Here is a 20,420-nt window from a genome sequence, read left to right on the forward strand (position 1 = left end):
CGATTTTGGCACAAATACCTCCAACCATAGCTGTGATCATGTCCAGGACATATCTGTTCTGAAGAGTCATCAGTCTTATGGCTCTCAGCTCTTCCTTGATAGCTTTAAATCCCTTTATGGTAGTGTTGATCGCCTGCAGAAGCTCCCATCTGCTATCTGTATCCATCTGGCATTCGCCATCGTCTGTCTCCCTGGCATGAAGATTGTCCTGAATATCGCTGAAGTCTGGCTTAACAACCTGTGTTCGTATGGAATGTCATTAAAAGCTTCTATTCATTTAGATGAAAAGTAGTTCTATCTTTTTGTTCGATTGAGGAATCCAACTGATCTCCTCTTTCCCAGGTGAGCATCTGCTTTTGGAAACTCTCCAAGGTCACTCTTCGGAATCACCAACATTGGAACATGGACAAGAACTATAGAACACAGCCCTCCCCAGTCCTTCGGCAGCTTCATATATGCTGTGGACCCACAGGCCCAGTAGTGGTCCATTATCAATACTGTTCCATCCTTCATTCCTGGTACATCGAAGATTTGACTGCACTGCTGATTTTCTCCAACTTTTCTTGTTCCATTGTTTCTGAAGCATAGCCCTGCACTAGCCAGAGGCACTATCTGCAACGGGCCTCCTTCGTCTTCAACCCATGTCAGCAACTTCGCAAGCTTGGGCCAGAGAGGTTTGCATCCCTTTTCCACACAATCTATAACTGGTTTGTGATGTCATGTTTCTGCTACAGCTATGCATACAACTATGCCTCCTTCCCATCCATTTGGAGAAAGCACCGTTCCCCAGATTTGTATCTGGCCTCTCTCCTTACATCTTTGTATTTCTTCATCATTCTTTCCTTGGCAATTGAGCTTTTTATTTATTTCCCATCTGATTCCTGCTCCCTTCATTCCAGGCTGTTTGTATCTTATCACATGATCTCTGCTGTGTGCTCTTGCTCTTGTCTTCAAATCTTGAACATAATCATCTTCTTCTGAAGCTGACCATTCAGTTACCCATACCAAGGATGCTGTTCGACCCTGGAACTGACCTCTTGTATGGCGGAGTGCAAGGTGAGTCAAGCAATGAGCTGTCTGGACTTCTATTTCTATAGCTATGAATATCTTGGATTTCCCCATAGCATAAGGTAGGAGAGCACAAACATAGCAACTCTCCTCAGTGGTTATTTTTCCCACCTCGTTCATGTGCTGATACCACATGTTATTCCCCAAATGTGCTGTAATGTCTAGATAATTATTTCACTCATAATCATCTTCTCTTGCGCTTCGCTTAGGTCGCTTTCTTGCCACATGAGCTTGTGCATAATGGTCATGGAGTATCTAAAAAATGGACCATCCTACAGGGGGAATCATAGGAACACTTGTCAGAGAAATGGGTGCATTTACATGTGTCACTGGTGTAGGGATAATCACATATGGCATTGGTCTCTTTGCAACAGATAATTCTGCATAAGTCACTGGAGTGAGAAGAATCAAAGGGACTCCTGCCTTTTTGCTACCAATGAAGTAGACAGTGTGACTTTCGAAAAACAATGATAAATGCTGAGCACGCATATATTATGCATCAATACATGAGACCCCACCATTGGCGTTTCTCCACACGTCGTCAAGTTTGCTCACTTTGTAGAACCGCATTATTCTCAACAGTCTACATTGTGCCTGTGTACTACTTTTAAGGAAGTTAAAAACCTTTTTAATCAGGCAGCCCCGCTAAATGTTCAGGTAGCTGCTGAATCTGCTCAATTATCTCCATAAGTAACCTTCTAATTGCAGGGCAATTCTTAGGATCTTGCAGAAACACACGAATGTTAGTATTGCGTCAAACAAGAGCAGGATAGACTTGAAGTATGTAAACAAAGATAGCGATAAGTAGTCTATGGGCATCGACATTAGATAGAACCATGAATCTAACCAAAGAGAAACTCAGTGCGGAATGAATCAGGAAACTGCTGCCTTTTCCAATCGTTGAACTCAATGTCGAGACCTGGCATTTTTAACAAAGAACTCTTTCTAAAGTCCAATTCAAAGATTCCTGCAGCTCAAGAACATGTACTTTTGCACTCTTGCTAAAATATCTATAAAGAGTGTCCGAGATAAGCCACCGTTCAAATGCCCTCTTGCATTCATTTAATCAACAATTGTAGGGTCCTTCTTCCTCATCATCGAGTCTTCACATGCTGAACTACTTCTTCTTGTCTTGCTTCCGAATCAACGGGTGGGGTGCATCGGTCTCATCAGCATACGGCTTCATGTCGCGCAGGTGTATCCAGTTGTGCCTTTCTTGGACCTTTACTGCTGAGGGAGTGACATTTTCAACTATGAATGGTCCACTAAAACGGGGCTCGTGCCACTTCCTTGTGAAGTTGCGCACTAGGACTGGGTCTCCAATACATTTTTTGTGCACAGCTAATAGTTCTTTACATCTGGTTGCTGAATGGTGTTTATCTGTGTACTGAGACCGACACCCTTTGCGCTTGAGTTGATCTGAAATGACAGAGATACTAGCGGACATACATGTGAAATACGTACATAACTCATTTCCTACCAACTCTGCAGTTGTCTGGGTGTCGCTTCTGCTCCTCGATGGAGGAAACAGAGGCATTCTGATTCACCACCCCGTTACTAACTTGTGGGATGTGAGGTGGTGGTCCGACTTGTGCTAATTCCTTAATACATATAATGCAAGGGGTAGGCAATACAACCATTCCTTCTTCAGTGACAGTTTGAGTTTGGCGATTCGTTCTTTGAGAAGACCGTTGAGTCTCTCACATATTCCATTTGATTGCGGGTGATAACCAGAAGAAAACTTGTGTTTTATGCTAAGCAAAAAGCTAATCTGTTCAAATACTTCATTAACGAAATTGGGCCCATTGCTGGATCTCAGCACTTCACATACTCCCCATCTAGGAAAGAATTTTCAAACTAAAAACTTGTCATGATGCCTACCCCCAGGCATCCGGACCAAGCCCATCAGCCCCGGGAGCAGGCATCTAGACATTTAGTAAAACCTCATCACCCCCGGCTAGGGGCTATCTGGGTTCAGTCCTGGCGCCTTAGACGCCAGGCTCATAGTAGAAATCAGTCCTGGCACCTAAGGCGCCAGGCTCATAGTCATTACTTACCTCAGGCAGACCATGCTGCAAATGACTCCAATCCAACATGAAGCCTGAAAGGGACTATTTTTCTACAGGGACTATTTTTTACCTGGGTGTGGTACTAGGGACTTCTTACCTGGGACTACTTTTGAGGCGATTTAAACCACGCCCGACCAGCAACACATGCTTTGCGTTATTCTGCATCCAGCAGCGTAACGCTCACCTTGCCTGCAGCCTGCATCCAGTCTTCTGCCACTCCCGCCTCGAATCGGGAGCTCCTAAAACAAAGAGGAAAGAAAGGGACAAGGTTAGAAAACAAACTTATTTCTATTCCACACCTGATTCTGGATCCATCTCGTCTCTGGACCTGTAAAGAACATCATTTCTGCACGCGCCGCACCTACAGCTGCAGCGCCGCACCATACTCACCAGTCTTCACAGCATCCTTTGCGTCGGCGCTGCCTCCATCATTTCTTCGCCAAACTTCGACACCTAGGAGACAAAAGAAAACCACAAGGTGAGCCGAGGGAACCAACAAATATAATTCTTACCACCTAGACTTACCTGATTTACCACCGGAGGCATCCTTTTGTGACTCTCCATATTTTCACGTGCCGCATCTGTAAAGAGAGACAAAACAACACGTTTTCCACGTGCAACATTTACCAGACAGCGCCGGGTAATACAGACTCTTACCTGAGCGCCACCAGCTGCCACAAGAGCATCTTTTCACGAGCCAGCTGCAAGACAAGAAAGGAAGGGGGGAACAAGAGTGAACATCGGACATATTGAACCCTATGAACTTAATACTTACTGGTCCTCACCAGGAACCTCAGAGTCAATACTCTCCGGAACTCTCCCGAGCCTTCAAACCAGTGAAGTAACTGGAATCGACACGCCCCTGCAAATCCACGCAGGATGGAGAGCTCATCTTTCAAGAATATAAGGTGAGATTGCTGTGAGGGCATTTCGGACGTGATTAGTTGGGGAGGACTGTGGGGGTGCCATCACTTGAGTTCACAAGTGACTAAATCCATCTCTCCACTTGCAGAAGAATATTTCTACGGGTTAAGCAGACAAGATTAGGAGGGCCGATCCAGTCAGTCATCGGTGCACTACGCATCACGTGGGTGGAGACCGCAGCTGTCCGGGTCCGACCGACGCCCCTGTGGGGGAGCCAGGTGAGCGTAACAAAACTTCACAGCGCAAGTGGCATCAGGGTGTGGACATGGACATGTTTCAATCCATCTCGAAAAGGGTCAAACCACCACTATCATATAGCTATGTCTGCTACATACTTACACCATATCAACAAAGTCAATATGTAAATGCTGAAAAGGACTGCTCAGTAGAGGAATCACTTCTCTGATTGTTCGCAGTGTGTGCCCAGCGGTAAACTTTTGACATACAATGCAATTTACTATATAAAATGCAACGTGTTCTAACAGGTTCAGTACGAACCAATCCTCCACAATAGCTGCTGCAAGGCTTTCCCTAGTTACATGCGCAGGGTAGTGCAGCTGTTCAAACGCTACCCTTAATAAGGCTACAGGCATCATCGGCTTTCCAGTGCTGTCTTGTCGCCACAATGCTTCAGAGGGGGATAAAGAACACCCCCCTCGTTTCCACAATTTGTGCTCTTCCTGTGGAGCACTGCATTGAACCTCAATCAACTGTGTTCTGGACAAATTATTAAACCCTTCTTTTACAATCATAATTACAATCACGGCTCCCCACACATACTGAAAGCTCAGCCGGAGCATCCTCCTTGGTAACTATCTATAACCAAACTATGGAGGTAGCCTCAGACTCGCTGGCACCCCTGGCCAATTGCAATGCTAAACCTAAAGCATATCTCAATCACTGGTTCACCTCAGAACTCAAAGACTTACGTAGCAAAACAAGAAATGCAGAAAGCAACAGGAGAAAAAAAACCTCAATCTCTAATAAATGGCAATTTACTTCTCTAGCATCTGAATATAGAAAAGCCACTGATCAAGCAAAAAGCAACGCATATAACCTGCACATAGAGAATGACAATTCTAGCTCCAAAGAGCTTTTCTCAGTTTTGAGAGAATTAGAATCACCATCAGAGGCCCCAGACTTAAGCATTAAGGATCAAGTGTGGTGTGAAAATATACAAAAGGCCCTTATGGACAAAAACTCCAACTCAAAATCAATAATAAAAAACTGAAACTCAACACCTTAATCACCCTACGATGGAACACAACCCACCCAAACCATTCCGAAGTTTGAGTTCTCTCCCATTGCGCTAGACGAGACTACTAAAATCATAAAAGGCCTTAAACCATCATGATGCCATGGTGATATCTGTCCAGCACGCTAATCAAAGATTGCGCGGACAACTTGGCACCATTCATTACCTCACTTATAAACAGCTCATTTGCGACTAATAAAGTACCTGACAACCTTAAGGAAGCATGGGTGTTGCCCTTGCTGAAAAAAAACAACCTTATACCCTAACATGGCAACTAATTACCGGCCCATCACAACGGTGCCATTCCTGTTCAAAATTCTTGATAGGGTCGCTTATGTCCAAATTCAAAAATTCCTAGAAATGCACCATCTGCTGGGCCTCGGCCAATCAGGTTTCCGTCAAGGTCATGGCACGGAAACGGCCCCGGTAGACCTAAGATCCTCAGGGATCATGCGTATCCGCTACCATGTATAACGCATTCACAAAACCTCTCTATGATAAATGAGGCAATTTGGGTGTCACATACACAAACTATGCTGACGACACCCAAATACTAATTCATATCACAGGGGACAAAAATACCAACGCCAAAGCCCTAAATGCAATCTATCACACCACCCAAGCCTGAATGGCTCAAAACGAGCTTTGTCTTAATGATAAGACCAAGATCTTGATCCTGGGCAGCCCAGCAAAACTTAAGAGCCTCCCTCCTTCCTACCAATCCTTCGACATAGCTGGAAACCATATCATGACCACCAAAGTAGTGAAGACATTAGGAGTCTACCTTGACTTCTCACCCTCTCTCGGCAAGTCAATGCCATCACCTCAGCAGCATCCTATACTGCTAAACTTATCACTGCATGCAGACCATATCTTACAGAAGAGAATCACATCACCCTGGCAAGAGCAATAAACCTCTCCCGGATTGATTATTGTAATGCCATCTTCGCTGGATAATCTTCCAAAAACATTAAGAAATTCCAAATTGTTCATAACAATGCGATTAGAGCAGCACTCAATATCCCAAAGTCAGAACACATTACCACTTTCAGAGGAAACATTAACTGGTTACCAGTTAGAGACTGTGTTAAATTCAAAGTAATCATGCTCACGCACAAATGTCTGTCTAACACAGCTCCACGTTACCTGTCTAGTTTGATCACCAAAAGCAACCAGCCAGACCCACCCGCTCTGTATATGTAGGGCAATTGACCACACCAAGATATAAAAGATAAAGAGCAGGTGGCTCCAGTTTCCCCATCATTTTAGCTAACTACTGGAACGCCTTGCCTACGGAACTAAGGCTGGATCCCTCATTATTGTCCTTTCGTGAAAAACTAAAAACATGGCTCTTTACACAGGACACCAAATCGTATCCTCCTTACCTATAAGAGTCCTTGACTCGTTCAGTAGATGGCCCTTTGCTATTCTGTACTCAACTCTGTCAACCTGCTATTAGTCGTTACTCGTCGTGGAGCGTAGACATTACCTTGCAACAGTCTTTTATCACTGTGTTGTATAATGAACAAATTGACCAGTATAACCAAGTATGATCTCTAACCACATTCCCAAGCCAAGCACCCAGATGCCTGAGGGTTAGGTGTGCGATACAAATGCAATAAAATAAATAAATTGTGACTACTTTTTCTTTGACATTCTGAGTATCAAAACTTGAAATATCTGGTGAATATGCAACTCTTTTGGCCTCTTCGTCTGCGGCTTCCATCCTGCCCCCCTCGAAGGACAAGCAGCAAGCTCATGCCCCTGTCGAGGTGCATAAAGATGACAAAGAGAAGTCGAAGATGAAATCTTCGAAAACCGAGCAATAAGCTGGTACTGCATCGAGAAAAATCTCGATCCGACGATTTTTGAAGTCTTTAACATCCATCTATGAAGATAATGAACCTTCAGATGATAACACACCACCATTTGGGTTACAATATGGCACCCCTAATGTGCCAGATGAATTTATTTCTGAAGAGTTTAGATTAAAAGACTTATATGATAACCTTCAGTCGGCCAGTGGTTTAGATACCTCTCCCGAACTGGAATTTGGAAAACTAGATTATACTGACCACACTGACTCTTCATATAGGGAACTAATGAGTAAGGTGATAAAGTTTTTAGGTTGGAGCAGACCTAGTCCTTCTTTTGAGCAGGATGACCTGACAGATGTTTTGGATCAGGGTCCCCAAAAAGAATTTCTTTGCCATTTCACACTGCACTACAAACAATGGTCTCATCTATTTGGGAGACACCAGAGACTTCGGCTACAGTGAATACACATTTTGCTAGAAAATATAGACCTTCCAGCAGCGACCCACAGTCCTTGACAAAACATCCAACACCAGAATGTTTGGTGGTTCAGGGTGCTACGGCTACCAAGCAGTCAGCATGCCCATCCAACCCTGATAAGAGAGTGGATGCCTGGGCGAGAAACATATTTACTGCGGGCAGTATGCCATTAAAGTCAACTAATGGGGGCGTGGCTTGGAGCCGACACGATGCAGTCGCTCCTCTAAAGCTGCCCGTGGATGGCCCTCAGCTAAAATTGCGCGGTTCCTGTGGCCTATACGATCCATCGACGCCAGCTATGTGGATCGGAACCGATGGGGCACTAGCAGCTCGAGATGAAGGCTGGGAGAGGGAGCACTATGTCCGTACTCGTCGCCTGAATCCCGGTCCCCACCTCTGCGGCTCGGAGAATCCAAGATGGCGGGCGCACGTATGATGGCAGCCACAGTCAGGAGTCGGAGGTGATCCTCCCCGTAGCACTCGAGCTATCCAGACGAACGGGGACTATTTCCATCGGCCGACGAGGGCCCTCCCCTGGAACCGGCAAGGAGCCCCGCATACATCGGCCCCGTTCTGTGCACCCTCTCCCTTTTTCCTCCTGGGGTGCCCCGGCCCACGCCGCCCTACAGCTACACATCCAGCAGACGGAGATCTACGCGGCTGCGTTAGTGGCCCACCTGGGTGCTCGGTGGGGCCTACCTTCCTGCCCATGGACACAAGTAACAGCCCTAGAGGCGATTCAATTCCTGGAGCGAAGATGAGAGACCCTCCCCCCAACGGTTGGCGGCGGGAGCCTCCAGCGGGAGCCCCTTGAGAGATTTAAGGTAGGCCTAGCTCGTATGCGCTTCTCCCTGTGCTCTTCCTGGGGCGCCCCGGCCCACGGTCCTGCTCCTCCTCACAACTACATCGCTCCCGGCGGCCATTGTCCTGCCTCTAACAACTAGCACGATGTCCAAGCAACAAAAGATCACCAAGTCTTCGGACATAGCAACTCTGCTGACCTCTTCCGACAAAGCTAAAAAACAAGATTCCGGCTTCTCTATCTCACGGGAATCCCTAGACAACAAGGGACCTATGGCGACCAAAGAAAATATTTGTGAATTCATGGCGGATATCAAATCAGAATTCTGCTCTTGTATGGCTGAACTCACAACTAAACTGGAAAGCATAGACAAAAAGTTCTTGGAGGTTGAACAAAGAGTACGAGTTGCTGAGGATCATATCCAAGATTATGCCTCCGTGCTAACGGAGGTCCAACGCTCAATCGGACCATTGCAGGACAGGTGCGACATCCTGGAATACAAGCAAGAAGACCTCGAAAATAGGGCCCGGCGCAACAACCTCCGCATTCGGGGGGTTCCCACCTCAATTCCAGACAAGGGGTTAGCTGAATATGTGGGCCTCTTTTTCCAATCTCTTCTCCCCGACCTCGAAGATTCACTGCTTCTCCTAGATCGCACCCGCAGGCTGAACCCCCGACGCGGAGTGGAATCGGATGGCCCCCCTGACGTCATTACTAGGGTGCACTTCTTTACTACGAAAGAAGCCATCTCGGCAATAAGCCGCTCCAAAGACGAAATTACATTCCAAGGGACTTCTCTCCAGGTCTTCCAGGACCTTTCTCCGCTTACTCTTCAAAAGAGGCGAGCCCTTCGCCCTTTAACCGCCCTTCTTCAGGCTCAAAAAATCCGCTACAGATGGCTCTTTCCCACAGCTTTGCAATTTTCCTACAAGGGCTCGCTCAGGAAAATTAGCCACCTGGAAGATGCTACCGACATCCTACGTCCAGATGCTTCCAAACCCTCATCTCTCCCGCCCTCTGAAGCAGCGGCTGTCTCAAACCTGGTGGCCTCCCCTAATTCCACATAAGACTCTTAGTCGAGAGTTCCCAGATTCCAGAAGAGGAAATAGCCAGATAGGACCCCATGATGGAGCTTCCACCTCGATCCCGGCTCGCAGCCCGGCACCATGATCCGATCTACACCCTCAGCAACACAGATAAGCTTTATTCTTTAAGCAGAGGGCATTATTCCACGGCCCATGCCCGGTTCCAAGGCACAATCCATCTACGAGTCCTTGGAACAAACCACTAAGATTACTCACAAGGTTAGCCATGTTGGCTACACACTGTTCGATGGCCCTGTTGGCCAAGGGAGGCATTAGACCCGCAAAAGGTCAGCCACCCTCAGTTAAAACTCAGTCCTCCCGTTGGCGGCCCGAGAAAAAACCCACAGGCAGGTTGGGGAATGGCTACACACTCCGCGACATGATGGCCGATTCCTCTACATCTCCCCCTCTCCCCCAGGACTCGTCAACCTCCCCAGACCTGGCCCCAGAACATCGAACTCTAAGGTTCGTCTCCCTGAATGTCAAGGGACTAAATTCACCCTCCAAACACGAGTCTATCCTACAGAAGCTTCAGAACGACAGTGCAGCTGTGGCTATGCTACAAGAAACCCATCTGCTGCCGGCAGACCACAGCCGCCTGCGCTCCCGAGACTTTCTGAAGCAAATTTACACGCCTGGGAACTCCAAGAGGGGTGGCACTGCTATCCTATTCGGGATGGGTCTGAACCCTCAGATTCTGGACTCTATAAGCTGCCCGGAGGGGCGGTACATGGCGGTGAAATGCCTATTACTAGGACAACTTTATTCTATAATCTCTGTATACGTACCCAACTCAGGCCAGGCTCTGTTCTATGAATCCCTGAGTACAACCCTCTCACCGTTTTTGGAAGGCCAGATAGTGATTGGAGGGGACTTCAATGGTGTCCCGGACCCCTCGAAAGACAAGTCACACCCGCCCAGTGCTGGAGACCTCACCATAGCCCTGGCTCTCCTACAACTATTTAGAACCTTGGGGGAGGTGGATTCATGGAGAGTACTCCACCCATCCGAAAGAGACTTTTCCTTTTATTCTTATGTCCACCGAACCTTCTCCAGGATAGATCTTCTCCTAGTGTCCCCACAAATCTTTACGTTTACTAACAATGTGACAATTGGCTCCAGAATCTTGTCTGATCATGCTCCGGTGACCCTGGAAATCCGAGTGCAGGAACCAGCTAACCCCCAACAGCGCAGATGGACTCTATATGATCTGATTCTCAATGAGATGCCACTCAGGGACGCAATCGCAACCACGATCACCAACTTCTTTAAGGAGAACCCCAGTGCAGACACCTCTACCGCCAACACTTGGGACACAATGAAGGCAGTAGTGTGGGGTGAACTGATTGCGCAAGGAGCAGGCTATCATAGACACAAGCGTCAAACTCGCCAGGGCCTTGAGGAAGATCTTAAAAATGCAGAAAGGACTCATAAGGAGAAGGGCTGGACCCCTAAAACCCAGCGGGCCATCCGGATAGCACAGAAAAAGATTGAGGCCCACTATGCTGAACACACTGCCCACCAAATGGCAAAAGCAAAACAGTTTTATTATGCTAAAAACAACAAAGCAAATAAGCTACTAGTGGTGAAACTTGCCAAGGCGAAGAGGAACAATACAATTGTGGGCCTGCGGGACCAACGAGGCAAGGTCCATTACGCTGACCAGGACAAACTGTAGCTCTCTGCGCCCCATCTGACTCAGGTGATAACCGCTCCAGCGCGGGACATGGAGGAACAGAAGGAATACTTACGGGGTGCAGCGCTTCCCCGGCTAAAAAGGACAGCCCGTGACTCTCTGGAGGTGCCGATCACTGACGAAGAAGTGGACGAGGCAATAAAAGCTCTTAAATCCCGAGCCCCTGGCCCTGATGGCTATACAACCAGGTTCTACAAGATTTTCAAACCCCAACTATTAGCACCTTTGGTACAGTTGTTTAACTCGTTCAGGACCACGGGCACTGTAACCCCGTCCATGCAGGAATCAATTACGGTCCTACTACCTAAACCCGGGGGCGATCCTACAAACCCTGCATCATATAGACCCATCGCCCTGCTCAACATAGATGCCAATATTTACTCTAAAATCCTGGCGTCCCGTCTGTCTCGATTTTTGCCGTAGATAATCAGAGCGGATAAGAGTGGCTTCCTTAGACTCTGCTCCACGGCCGACAACATTCGAAGAGCCTTGGATCTGGTGGAGCTTGCCTCCCGGGATTCCCGGGAGTTGGTGCTCTTGGCCCTGGACGCGACCAAGGCGTTTGACAAAGTGGATTGGACTTTCATGAGGCTCACCCTGGAGGCTTTTGGATTTGGCCCGGAGTTCTGCACCATGACGCTGGCAAATTACAAAGACCCCCAAAACCCTTCTTAGAGTTAACGGCACCCTCTCCTCCCCCATCAACCTAACTTGCGAAACCCGACAAGGATGCCCGCTGTCGCCGCTTCTCTTCGCTTCGTTTGCCCAGCGGATCAGGTTGAATCCTGCAGTCGAAGGCGTTCAATCAGGCCCGGCGCACCAGAAGCTGGCCCTCTATGCAGATGATGTCCTCCTGACTATCACGAAACCCCGCTCCTCCCTCCCTCAAGCCCTGGCTGGGATAACGAGCTATGGCAGGGTCACAGGCTTCACAGTCAACTACCGGAAATCAGTCGCCATGGGAGTGGGCTTGACCCGAGAAGCCCGAGAGGCCCTGGTTCCGCTGTGCCCAATACAATGGTCGACCAAAGGAACTGGCTACCTGGGAGTTCAGATCCCGGCCAGCCCAAGCGAGACTTATCGGGCTAATTTTCCCCCATTATTTACAAACTTGGAGGCAGATTTGAGATGCCGGGCGACACAGGAGATATCGCTGATGGGCCGTATTACAGCCTGTAAGATGAACTTACTACGGAAATTTCTGTATGCATGCTCCACACTCCCGGTGCCGGTCCCGGCGCCGGCCCTTCAACGCTTACAGAAGAAAATGCTGCAGTTTATTTGGAGGGGGGAAAAGCCCAGGATCCCTAAATTCACGATGCTGGGCAACGCGAAATTGGGTGGGCTCGGGGTCCCTGACTTACAGAAATACCAAATGGCGGCTCACTTGTCTTGTATCCAATCATGGCAAGTCCTCACCAACCGCCCCAGATGGGTAGACCTCGAACAAGCACAGTTGCCCCTCCCGCTACGCTTTCTCCCACAACGGCAACAGTGGCGGAATCTCCTGGCATCCACCAAACACACCATTTCGGTGTGGGACAAGGCGTTGAGACAGAAGAGGATCCGACGGGGATCAGCCCCCTCTCCCCAGTGTTCATGAACCCAACCTTCTCTTCTGGTCTGTCTCCCCGGAATTTTAAGGCCTGGATTGCAGGAGGCCTAGAGACCCTGGGTCAACTTTTTGAAAGGGGCCAGCCCTGCACCTTTGAGCGATGTAAAGAACTCTTTGGGATCCAAGAACGAGATAGGTTCACATATACCCAGCTACACCATTGGTGCACTCATCCACAGACTCGCCAGGCAGCTAACCGTCCCCCCACAGCCATCGAATTGACCCTTAAGGAGCTCCCGCCCCGAGGAAGAATCTCCACTCTATACAAGCGCCTCCAAACGGACTTCCTATCCTCCAAGACCCGGTATATGGCCCTATGGGAGGCGGACCTGGGCCACCCGATTGAAGACCAACAGTGGGTTGACATCTGGTCCCGGGCTCACACCTCCTCATCATGCATCACGAATAGAGAGTGCGCCTACAAGATCCTCATCCGGTGGTACTACCCTCCCCTATGACTCCACCACATGAACTCCACGATCAACCCTCAATGCTGGAGGCAGTGCGGCCAAATAGGCTCCTTCTTCCACATGTGGTGGTCCTGCCCCAAGGCCCAAGCCTTTTGGAAACAATTCCTGGCGACGATAGCAGACATCACTCAGGTGCGACTGCCCTTGGACCCCGAACCTATCCTCCTTGGAGCACCGATCCCCGGGATCTACCCCAGGTCTGGCCCCAAGGCCAAACTATTGTCACAATGCCTACTTGCGGGTAGGAACGTGATAGCCCGCACCTGTAAAACGACGCAAGGCCCACTCATGCCTTTCTGGTGGATAAAAGTCTGGGAAATCCTTATCGCCGAGAAGGTGACGGCTGCCGGAGCAGGCACCTTGTATCGCTTTCGCAATATCTGGGGTCCGGTATTGGAGTTTGACCAAAGGTTCCCAGGCCTGACTTTCAAGCCCCAACTGGCCTGGAGAACTATTCGGGATGGAGACCCCCTACAGGGGAGTGAAGAAGGAAATTGAGACCGAAGTGTGGGGTGGGAGGAGCGTCAAATGGTATTACTGTATGCTACATGTCGCAAGTGATTAAGCTTTGTATTGCCATAACCTGCCTGTTTAAAATAAACACGTTTAAAAAAAAAAGTCAACTAATGCAACTTGTGCCTTGTCAAGGTTTATGTTTACCCTGTGGGACTGCGTAGCTATGGTGGCTGACCAGATCCAGGAAGGCCAAGAAAGAGCCGGCTTTCTGGCAATCATCAAGGATTGAAAGGAGGCAATGGGTGAATGCCTCCAGTCATGTCTGGATACTGTAGACAGCATCAGCAGATCCATGGCAACTAGCACAGTGTGACGCAGGTTTGCGTGGTTGAGGAAGTCCGGATTTGCACCAGATGTGCAGTCTAGACTCCTCAACATTCCCTTTGACGGCTCGAGGCTGTTTGGGAGCAAGACTGATGAGAGTTTGGAAAAGTTGCAGACCTTGAAAGCGGTGGCTAAATCCCTTAGCGCTGCCATTAGACAGCATAAACACCCCTACTCTGGTTTGTCTTCTTGGAGGGTTAAGTCCTTTTGATTCCATTCCTCAATTGGAAGAGGAAGAGGATATGTGGTCAAAGAGGTCAGAGAATATTTCCTTGTGGTGGACGAGGGAGAAGTGTTAAGCCATCCCAAGCAGCGGCAGTTTTACCCTCAGCCGCCTCAAAACCACTCTGACGCCTTGACTCACAAGACCCCAGTGGGTGGCAGACTTAGTCCCCATCTGAATTTAAGGCGGGGCATTACTTCAGATGCTTGGGCACTGGAAACTGTAGCCTAAGGTTACTGTCTTCCTTCTCAAAAAAGGCCTCAGGATCATCCACCGGGGAACAACTCTTTCAAAGTTTGGGATCCGCTCCTTGTGTAGGAAAATTTGACCCTGCTAGAGAAAGGTGCTATAGAACAAGTACTTGTGGCGAAAAAGAACAAGGGTTGGAATTCCCCATAATTCCTGATTCCCAAAAAGGACGGAGGATTCTTCCTTGGGGAAAGCCTTGCCACCCGATGTGAGAGCTCAACATATTCTGAAGATGGTCACCAAATTCCAGAGAGACCAGCATCTTCCGGGCTTCGATTTTTTGAGGTTGCTCGGTCTCATGGCATCCTGCATTTTTCTGCTGCCAGAGTCTCGCCTCAGAATGAGATCCCTCCAATGGGCTCTCAGGACTATATGGTCCCAATTCTCAGGCAGAATGTCAGACCACCTGAAAGTTTAGAGCAGAGTCTCCCAGGACCATCTGTGGTGAGCTTGCAAGGACAACATTCTCAAGGGAGAATCTTTTTGGCAGCCATGGCTGGAGATAACGGTAGTGACGGATGCCTCACTCACAGGGTTGGAAGCCCACACCAAGGAGCTGATAATCTGCGGTCATTGGTCTCCACCGGATTCCAAACTACGCATCAACCTTTTGCAGCTGAGGGCAATCAGACTAACGCTGAAGGCCTTTCTGCCCTCTGTATGGGAAAAGAATGATGGACAACACAGTGGTAGATATACTACCTCAATAAGAGAGGAGGTATATGGTCACTACCACTGTGCAGAGAAGCAATGCAGCTTTGGTTCTAGGCAATTCAAGAAGGAATCTCTCTATCAGCAGTTGACCTAGCCGGAGAGGAGAACACAGCGGCAGACACTATGAGCAGGCAGAGCACAGTCTCCCACGAGTGGGATCTCGCTCAGGAAGTCCTTCAAGAGAGCTTCACCCTTTGGGGGACCCCTCAAGTGGACCTGCTCGTGACCAGGGTCAACCAGAAGTGCAAACTGTTCTGCTCCAGGGAATTTCCCCCAAGAGGAGCTCTAGGGGACACGTTCGTAGTGGACTGGGAATTTCCATTCATGTATGCGTTTCCTGCAGTCCCTGTCATTCCTCATCAGGAGGTTGAGGAAGTTCGGCTAACCCATGATCCTAATTGTCCCGGATTGGGCCAGGAGGATGTGGTAACCGGACCTTCTGGACATGTCCATCTGCTCTCCAATATGTCTTCCACAAAGAGAGGACCTCTCGTGAGAGATGGGTCGAGTTCTCCATCCAGCGTTCAAGACACTCAGCCTTAACGCATGGTTTCTGAAAGGCTGAGATACAAGGATTGGGACCTGTAGGATGACGTAATGGAGATCTTGCATTTGGCCAGAAGGCATCTTTGGACGGCTGCCGTTGGAACAAGTTCAGAAGTTGGTGCAGGGATAAGAATGTTGATCCCTTTCTATGTGACACACTTATGGTGCTTTCTATTTTGTTGCATTAGGCAAACCGGGGCTGCAGAGTGGAAGAGTTAAAGGTTACCTGGCGGCAATCTTCAGAGGAGGATTCATATTTTAAGATCCCTCTGATTGTTCAGTTCCTAAAGGGTCTTAGTAATGTATTTCCACCTGTTCCATTGACAGTCCCTATATGGAATCCTAACCTGGTGTTAACGTTTCTAACATGCATTCCCTTTGAGCCTATACAATCATGGCCATTAATACTGTTAATCCTTAAAACTGTTTTGCTAATTGCAATAACGTCAGCCAGCAGGGTAAGCGAGTTGCAGGCTCTTTCCCGTAAACATCCACATCCAATTTTCTATAAAGACAAGGTTTTTCTCAAAGTGAAACCATATTTTCTACCTAAGGTAGTCTCCGACTTCCACTTGTTGCAAAAAATAATTTTGTCTACTTTCTACTCTCCTCTTCCTGGAAAAGAGGAGGAAAGATTACATAGACTGGACCCAAAAAGGTCTCTCAGTTTTTACATACCAAGAATGGCTAAATTTCGTCAAAATTACCAATTATTAATTGGCTATACTGGCCCTAAATTGGATTTAGCGGTTACAAAACAAACCATATCCAGATGGATCATCCTGGCTATTGGGGAATGTTACAGATTAGCGGGCAAATACCTGCTGGATGGCTTAAGAGCACATTTCACAAGGAGCATAGCAATCTCTGCTGCTCTTCTAAGAAATGTCACAATCAAAGACATTTGTTCAGCGGCTGCTTGGTCATCGATTCACACGTTTGTGAGACATTACTGCCTGGAGTCATCTGTCAGTCAGGAAGGACAATTTGCCAAAGCGGTCTTACATTCAGTCCATGAAAACAATTAAAACAAAATATAGTTCGTACTCCCACCACCAAATTATTACTGTTTTGGGAGTCTATCATAAGATGAGGAATACATGGGAGGACACAATTCATTCGTAGAACAAGTTACTTATCCCTGGTAACGTTCCTTCAATTGAATGTTCCTCCGATGTATTCCTCATCGCCCCTCCCAGCCTACCCCGCCATTGAATTTACGTGTTCTTACGCTGTATGCTTTCTTGAAGCCTACAGTCTATGGTACGCCTGGTAATTCCTCTTCATGAGGGGGAAAAAACAGAACTGAAACCAACAGGCGCTGCATGCGATATTTATACTAATGATGATGACAATAGTCGAACAGAGGCTCTTGAGGGACATCGATTCGACGAGACGGCACACAGCGCCTCCTGTCAAAAATAAGTTCTGAAGCTGGATGGATAATTATCATAAAATGAGAAATATGTTGGAGGAATATCCAATCGAAAGAATGTTACCAGGGGTAAGTAACTCGTTCTTCTACATCTAGCCAATGAATGTTTTTTTTTTACAATTACATTTATTCATATTGATGCTGCCTTATATTCGATTTTTTGCCCTTTTCTTCTTTGAATTGTACCAACATGTATATTTGCTACGCCAAACATCTGCACGTATAAATGTTAAAAGAATACAAATAAATACATTTTTTATTCTCCTTTTTCCAATTCGACATATTTCATTTTCTTAAGAGTTTTTGGGCATTACATTTCCTTCTTTCTATGTTTGGTTAGTGACCCAGTGGGGCAGACTGCAACCATTATCTCATCAAGCCTCCTCGATTACTATTGCTTATCGCCAAGCCTGTTACCTCATTCATGGAGTGGGTTATAATTTCACCCTCAGAAAGTAATTTCGCAGGATGGCCCATGTCACAAAGTTGCACACGAAGCAGTAATTGATGTTAATTCGAAGCTCGGAGCAAGTATCTGTAGACATTTATGTTTAAATAAAGTTTCCAGAGCTGATGCCCATGTTGCAAATTACTTGCAAGTTATGTTAAGAATAATATGCTGGAAAAAAGTTGCTTAGCAGAAAAGAGATCCTGCAGGATAGGATTTCACTTGTGTGCAGGTTGTCTATTGATAGGTAAATATTCATTATTCAAAACCATTTTTCTCATGCTGGGGCTGTTGTCAAAGCATGCACATTCTTGGAGGATGCTCACAGTGAATAATCAATGTGCCAGGTAAGTGATATCTTCATATACACTGCTCACAGCCTCATTGTGAAAATGTGTGGAAGATACCATATCATTCCTTTTCCCACGTGCACCCCATTTTTAATACATTCTCAGTAAGGAACGCAAACACCACAAGGAAATTCTGGATATAGAATCAGAAGCCTCTTTGCTTTTGCTGAGTATTCTGAATGTAGAGAATAGGCTGTATTTGTTCCGACTGTGGATGATTTTTCTGCAAACGCAAAAGCTGTCCATGGGAATTCAAATGCAGTGGTGGCTGCCATGATTATCATGATGCCCATCATTGCTGGTCTCTGTCGTGTGCACATATCAACACGGCACAGATCAAGACAGATTTGCTGCTTGAAATGGTGACCAGCATCTAAACCTGGTGTCTGCTCAGAGGTCAATATCTGACCCTGCAGCATTCGGTGGAAGAAGACAGTCTGTCAGAGAGAACCTGAACATCAGAAGTGGTAGCAGTGAAGATCTTTTTGCCACATTATCTCACAGAAGTATCTTTGCCCTATTTCTTTCAGTTATTTACTAGTTAGATCAAGTGTGACATAGATCAGAAGGCTTTCAAGATGATGGCTATAATGTTGAAATGCCAGCACGAATCCTATGTTTGGTTAATCATTTAAAACATACACAGGCAATGTCATGAAAAAAGTCCAAAACAAATATTGTGTTACTTCACATTGGCTGTTTTGTGTTAGAAAATTCATGAATTTCTTACATAAATCTTATAAACAGTTTTTATTTCCATTCTTTAGTTTCACTATTTGCCATAAGACGGAGGTAATAAAAAATACTTTAAATCCAGTGTGGCAAGCCTTCAAGATACCAGTAAGGGCATTATGTAATGGTGACTTTGATAGGTAAGACTTTTTTCTTCTCTTGTGGAACAGTTATATTTTTTCAATGTTTAAATCCTTACTTGCCAAAGAATTCTGAGGAATATGTCTATATTTTAGAACTAGGTTCCTTTTTCAGGTATGCCATGGCCCTCATTATCAGTCTGTCGGTAACCCACCGGTAGAACCAGCAGGTTACCGGCAGACTCACCTTACCCTTTTCGCCGCCCTATATCCCAGTAATACGGGGATATTAAAGGCAGCCGAGGAACAATAAGTTCCCATTCCTTTGGAGTCCCATAGGACTCCACGGGAATGGGAACACTGAAGCACCGGCACTGTTAGTAATGGTGGCAGTGCTTCAGTAGAAAACCTGCCAGTAGGGGCTTCAACTACCGGCAGTTCACTGCCTCTACTGGCAGACTTGTAGTTTGCTGGTCCGGACAAGGTGCCGTAACCGTTGTTACTGTCACTTTTCTTCAGACTGGCAAACTTATAATAAGGGGCCATGTCTTCTTGCTCCTTACCCTGTCCGACTGGAGCATGTTGAAGTATCTAAGAAGGACTGACATGTGAGTTTTTCTAGTATTAGATCTTGTGAATATGACTTGCTTTGTTTGATTTACTTGCCCCCCGCCACATTGGATAGGTATCCATGAACCCTAGCTCAAGGACTCCCTGTAACATTAATGACCAAAAGACATACGTGTCTTTTTCATACAAAATTTCATTTTATTTTGCTTATTAACAAGCCGCCACATATACATCTCCATATTACATGCAAAAAGCATATAGAAAACGTCCCTAAATGTCATTCATTGTGTATCATTGATGTTCACTGCCCTAGTCCGTCTCATCTTTTCACTGACTTAAGACGTTGATTAAACTAGGCGTGTAACTAAGACTTCCTTTGTTATTCATCTAAAAATTGTTATAAAGGTAACCTTTTTAATTGTTTGAAGGTACTTTTTCTAACTGTTTAAATGAGACTTTAAAGTCTTTTGCTTTTTTCTCTATGATTTTTAATATGTTTAGGCAGCCTTTAATGTCAGTGTGGCAAGATAATGCTTCCCTGGCAGCAAATTAATACTTTATTGCAGCAGTAAATGCACGACTGGCACAATAAAAATGGCTTAACCAACTGCTTACAGCCACTTGATTTATTTTGGTTCCTTACACTGTACTCCTGTTAAAAACAAGCATTGACAAAGTACTGGCTTGTGTATAGGTATTATAAATCCATTTGCCAGGCACTGGTATCAGATACCTTCACAATGCTCCTGCTGTTGCCATTACAGGGCCAGGCAGTGCCATTATAGTATTATACCTACACAAAACCAAAACTGTTGGCTTTGCCAATGGTCGGTTTACCGTTCAATTATTTATTTGTGTCATAGCAATAATGATCAGTGGGGCTTTGGAACGCCAGCGAAATCATGAACAATCATCTCCCTATATGGCCACATTGTCATCGTTCAATCTTTATAT

The 20,420-nt window shown here is 46.6% G+C and overlaps 1 protein-coding gene across 3 annotated transcripts in view; it reads left to right on the forward strand.

Moving 5' to 3' along the window:
- The window catches only part of CPNE8 (copine 8), a 2,424,038-nt gene that overhangs the window by 1,457,700 nt on the left and 945,918 nt on the right, over positions 1–20,420 (forward strand). For all 3 annotated transcript variants that reach the window (XM_069629223.1, XM_069629224.1, XM_069629225.1), the window contains one exon: positions 18,852–18,956. In XM_069629223.1, coding sequence (XP_069485324.1) covers positions 18,852–18,956 — 105 coding nt within the window. The remainder of the gene's footprint in view (positions 1–18,851; positions 18,957–20,420) is intronic.

Source organism: Ambystoma mexicanum, chromosome 12 (assembly GCF_040938575.1).
Source record: "Ambystoma mexicanum isolate Mex_15411 chromosome 12, UKY_AmexF1_1, whole genome shotgun sequence".
NCBI classification, from domain to species: domain Eukaryota; kingdom Metazoa; phylum Chordata; class Amphibia; order Caudata; family Ambystomatidae; genus Ambystoma; species Ambystoma mexicanum.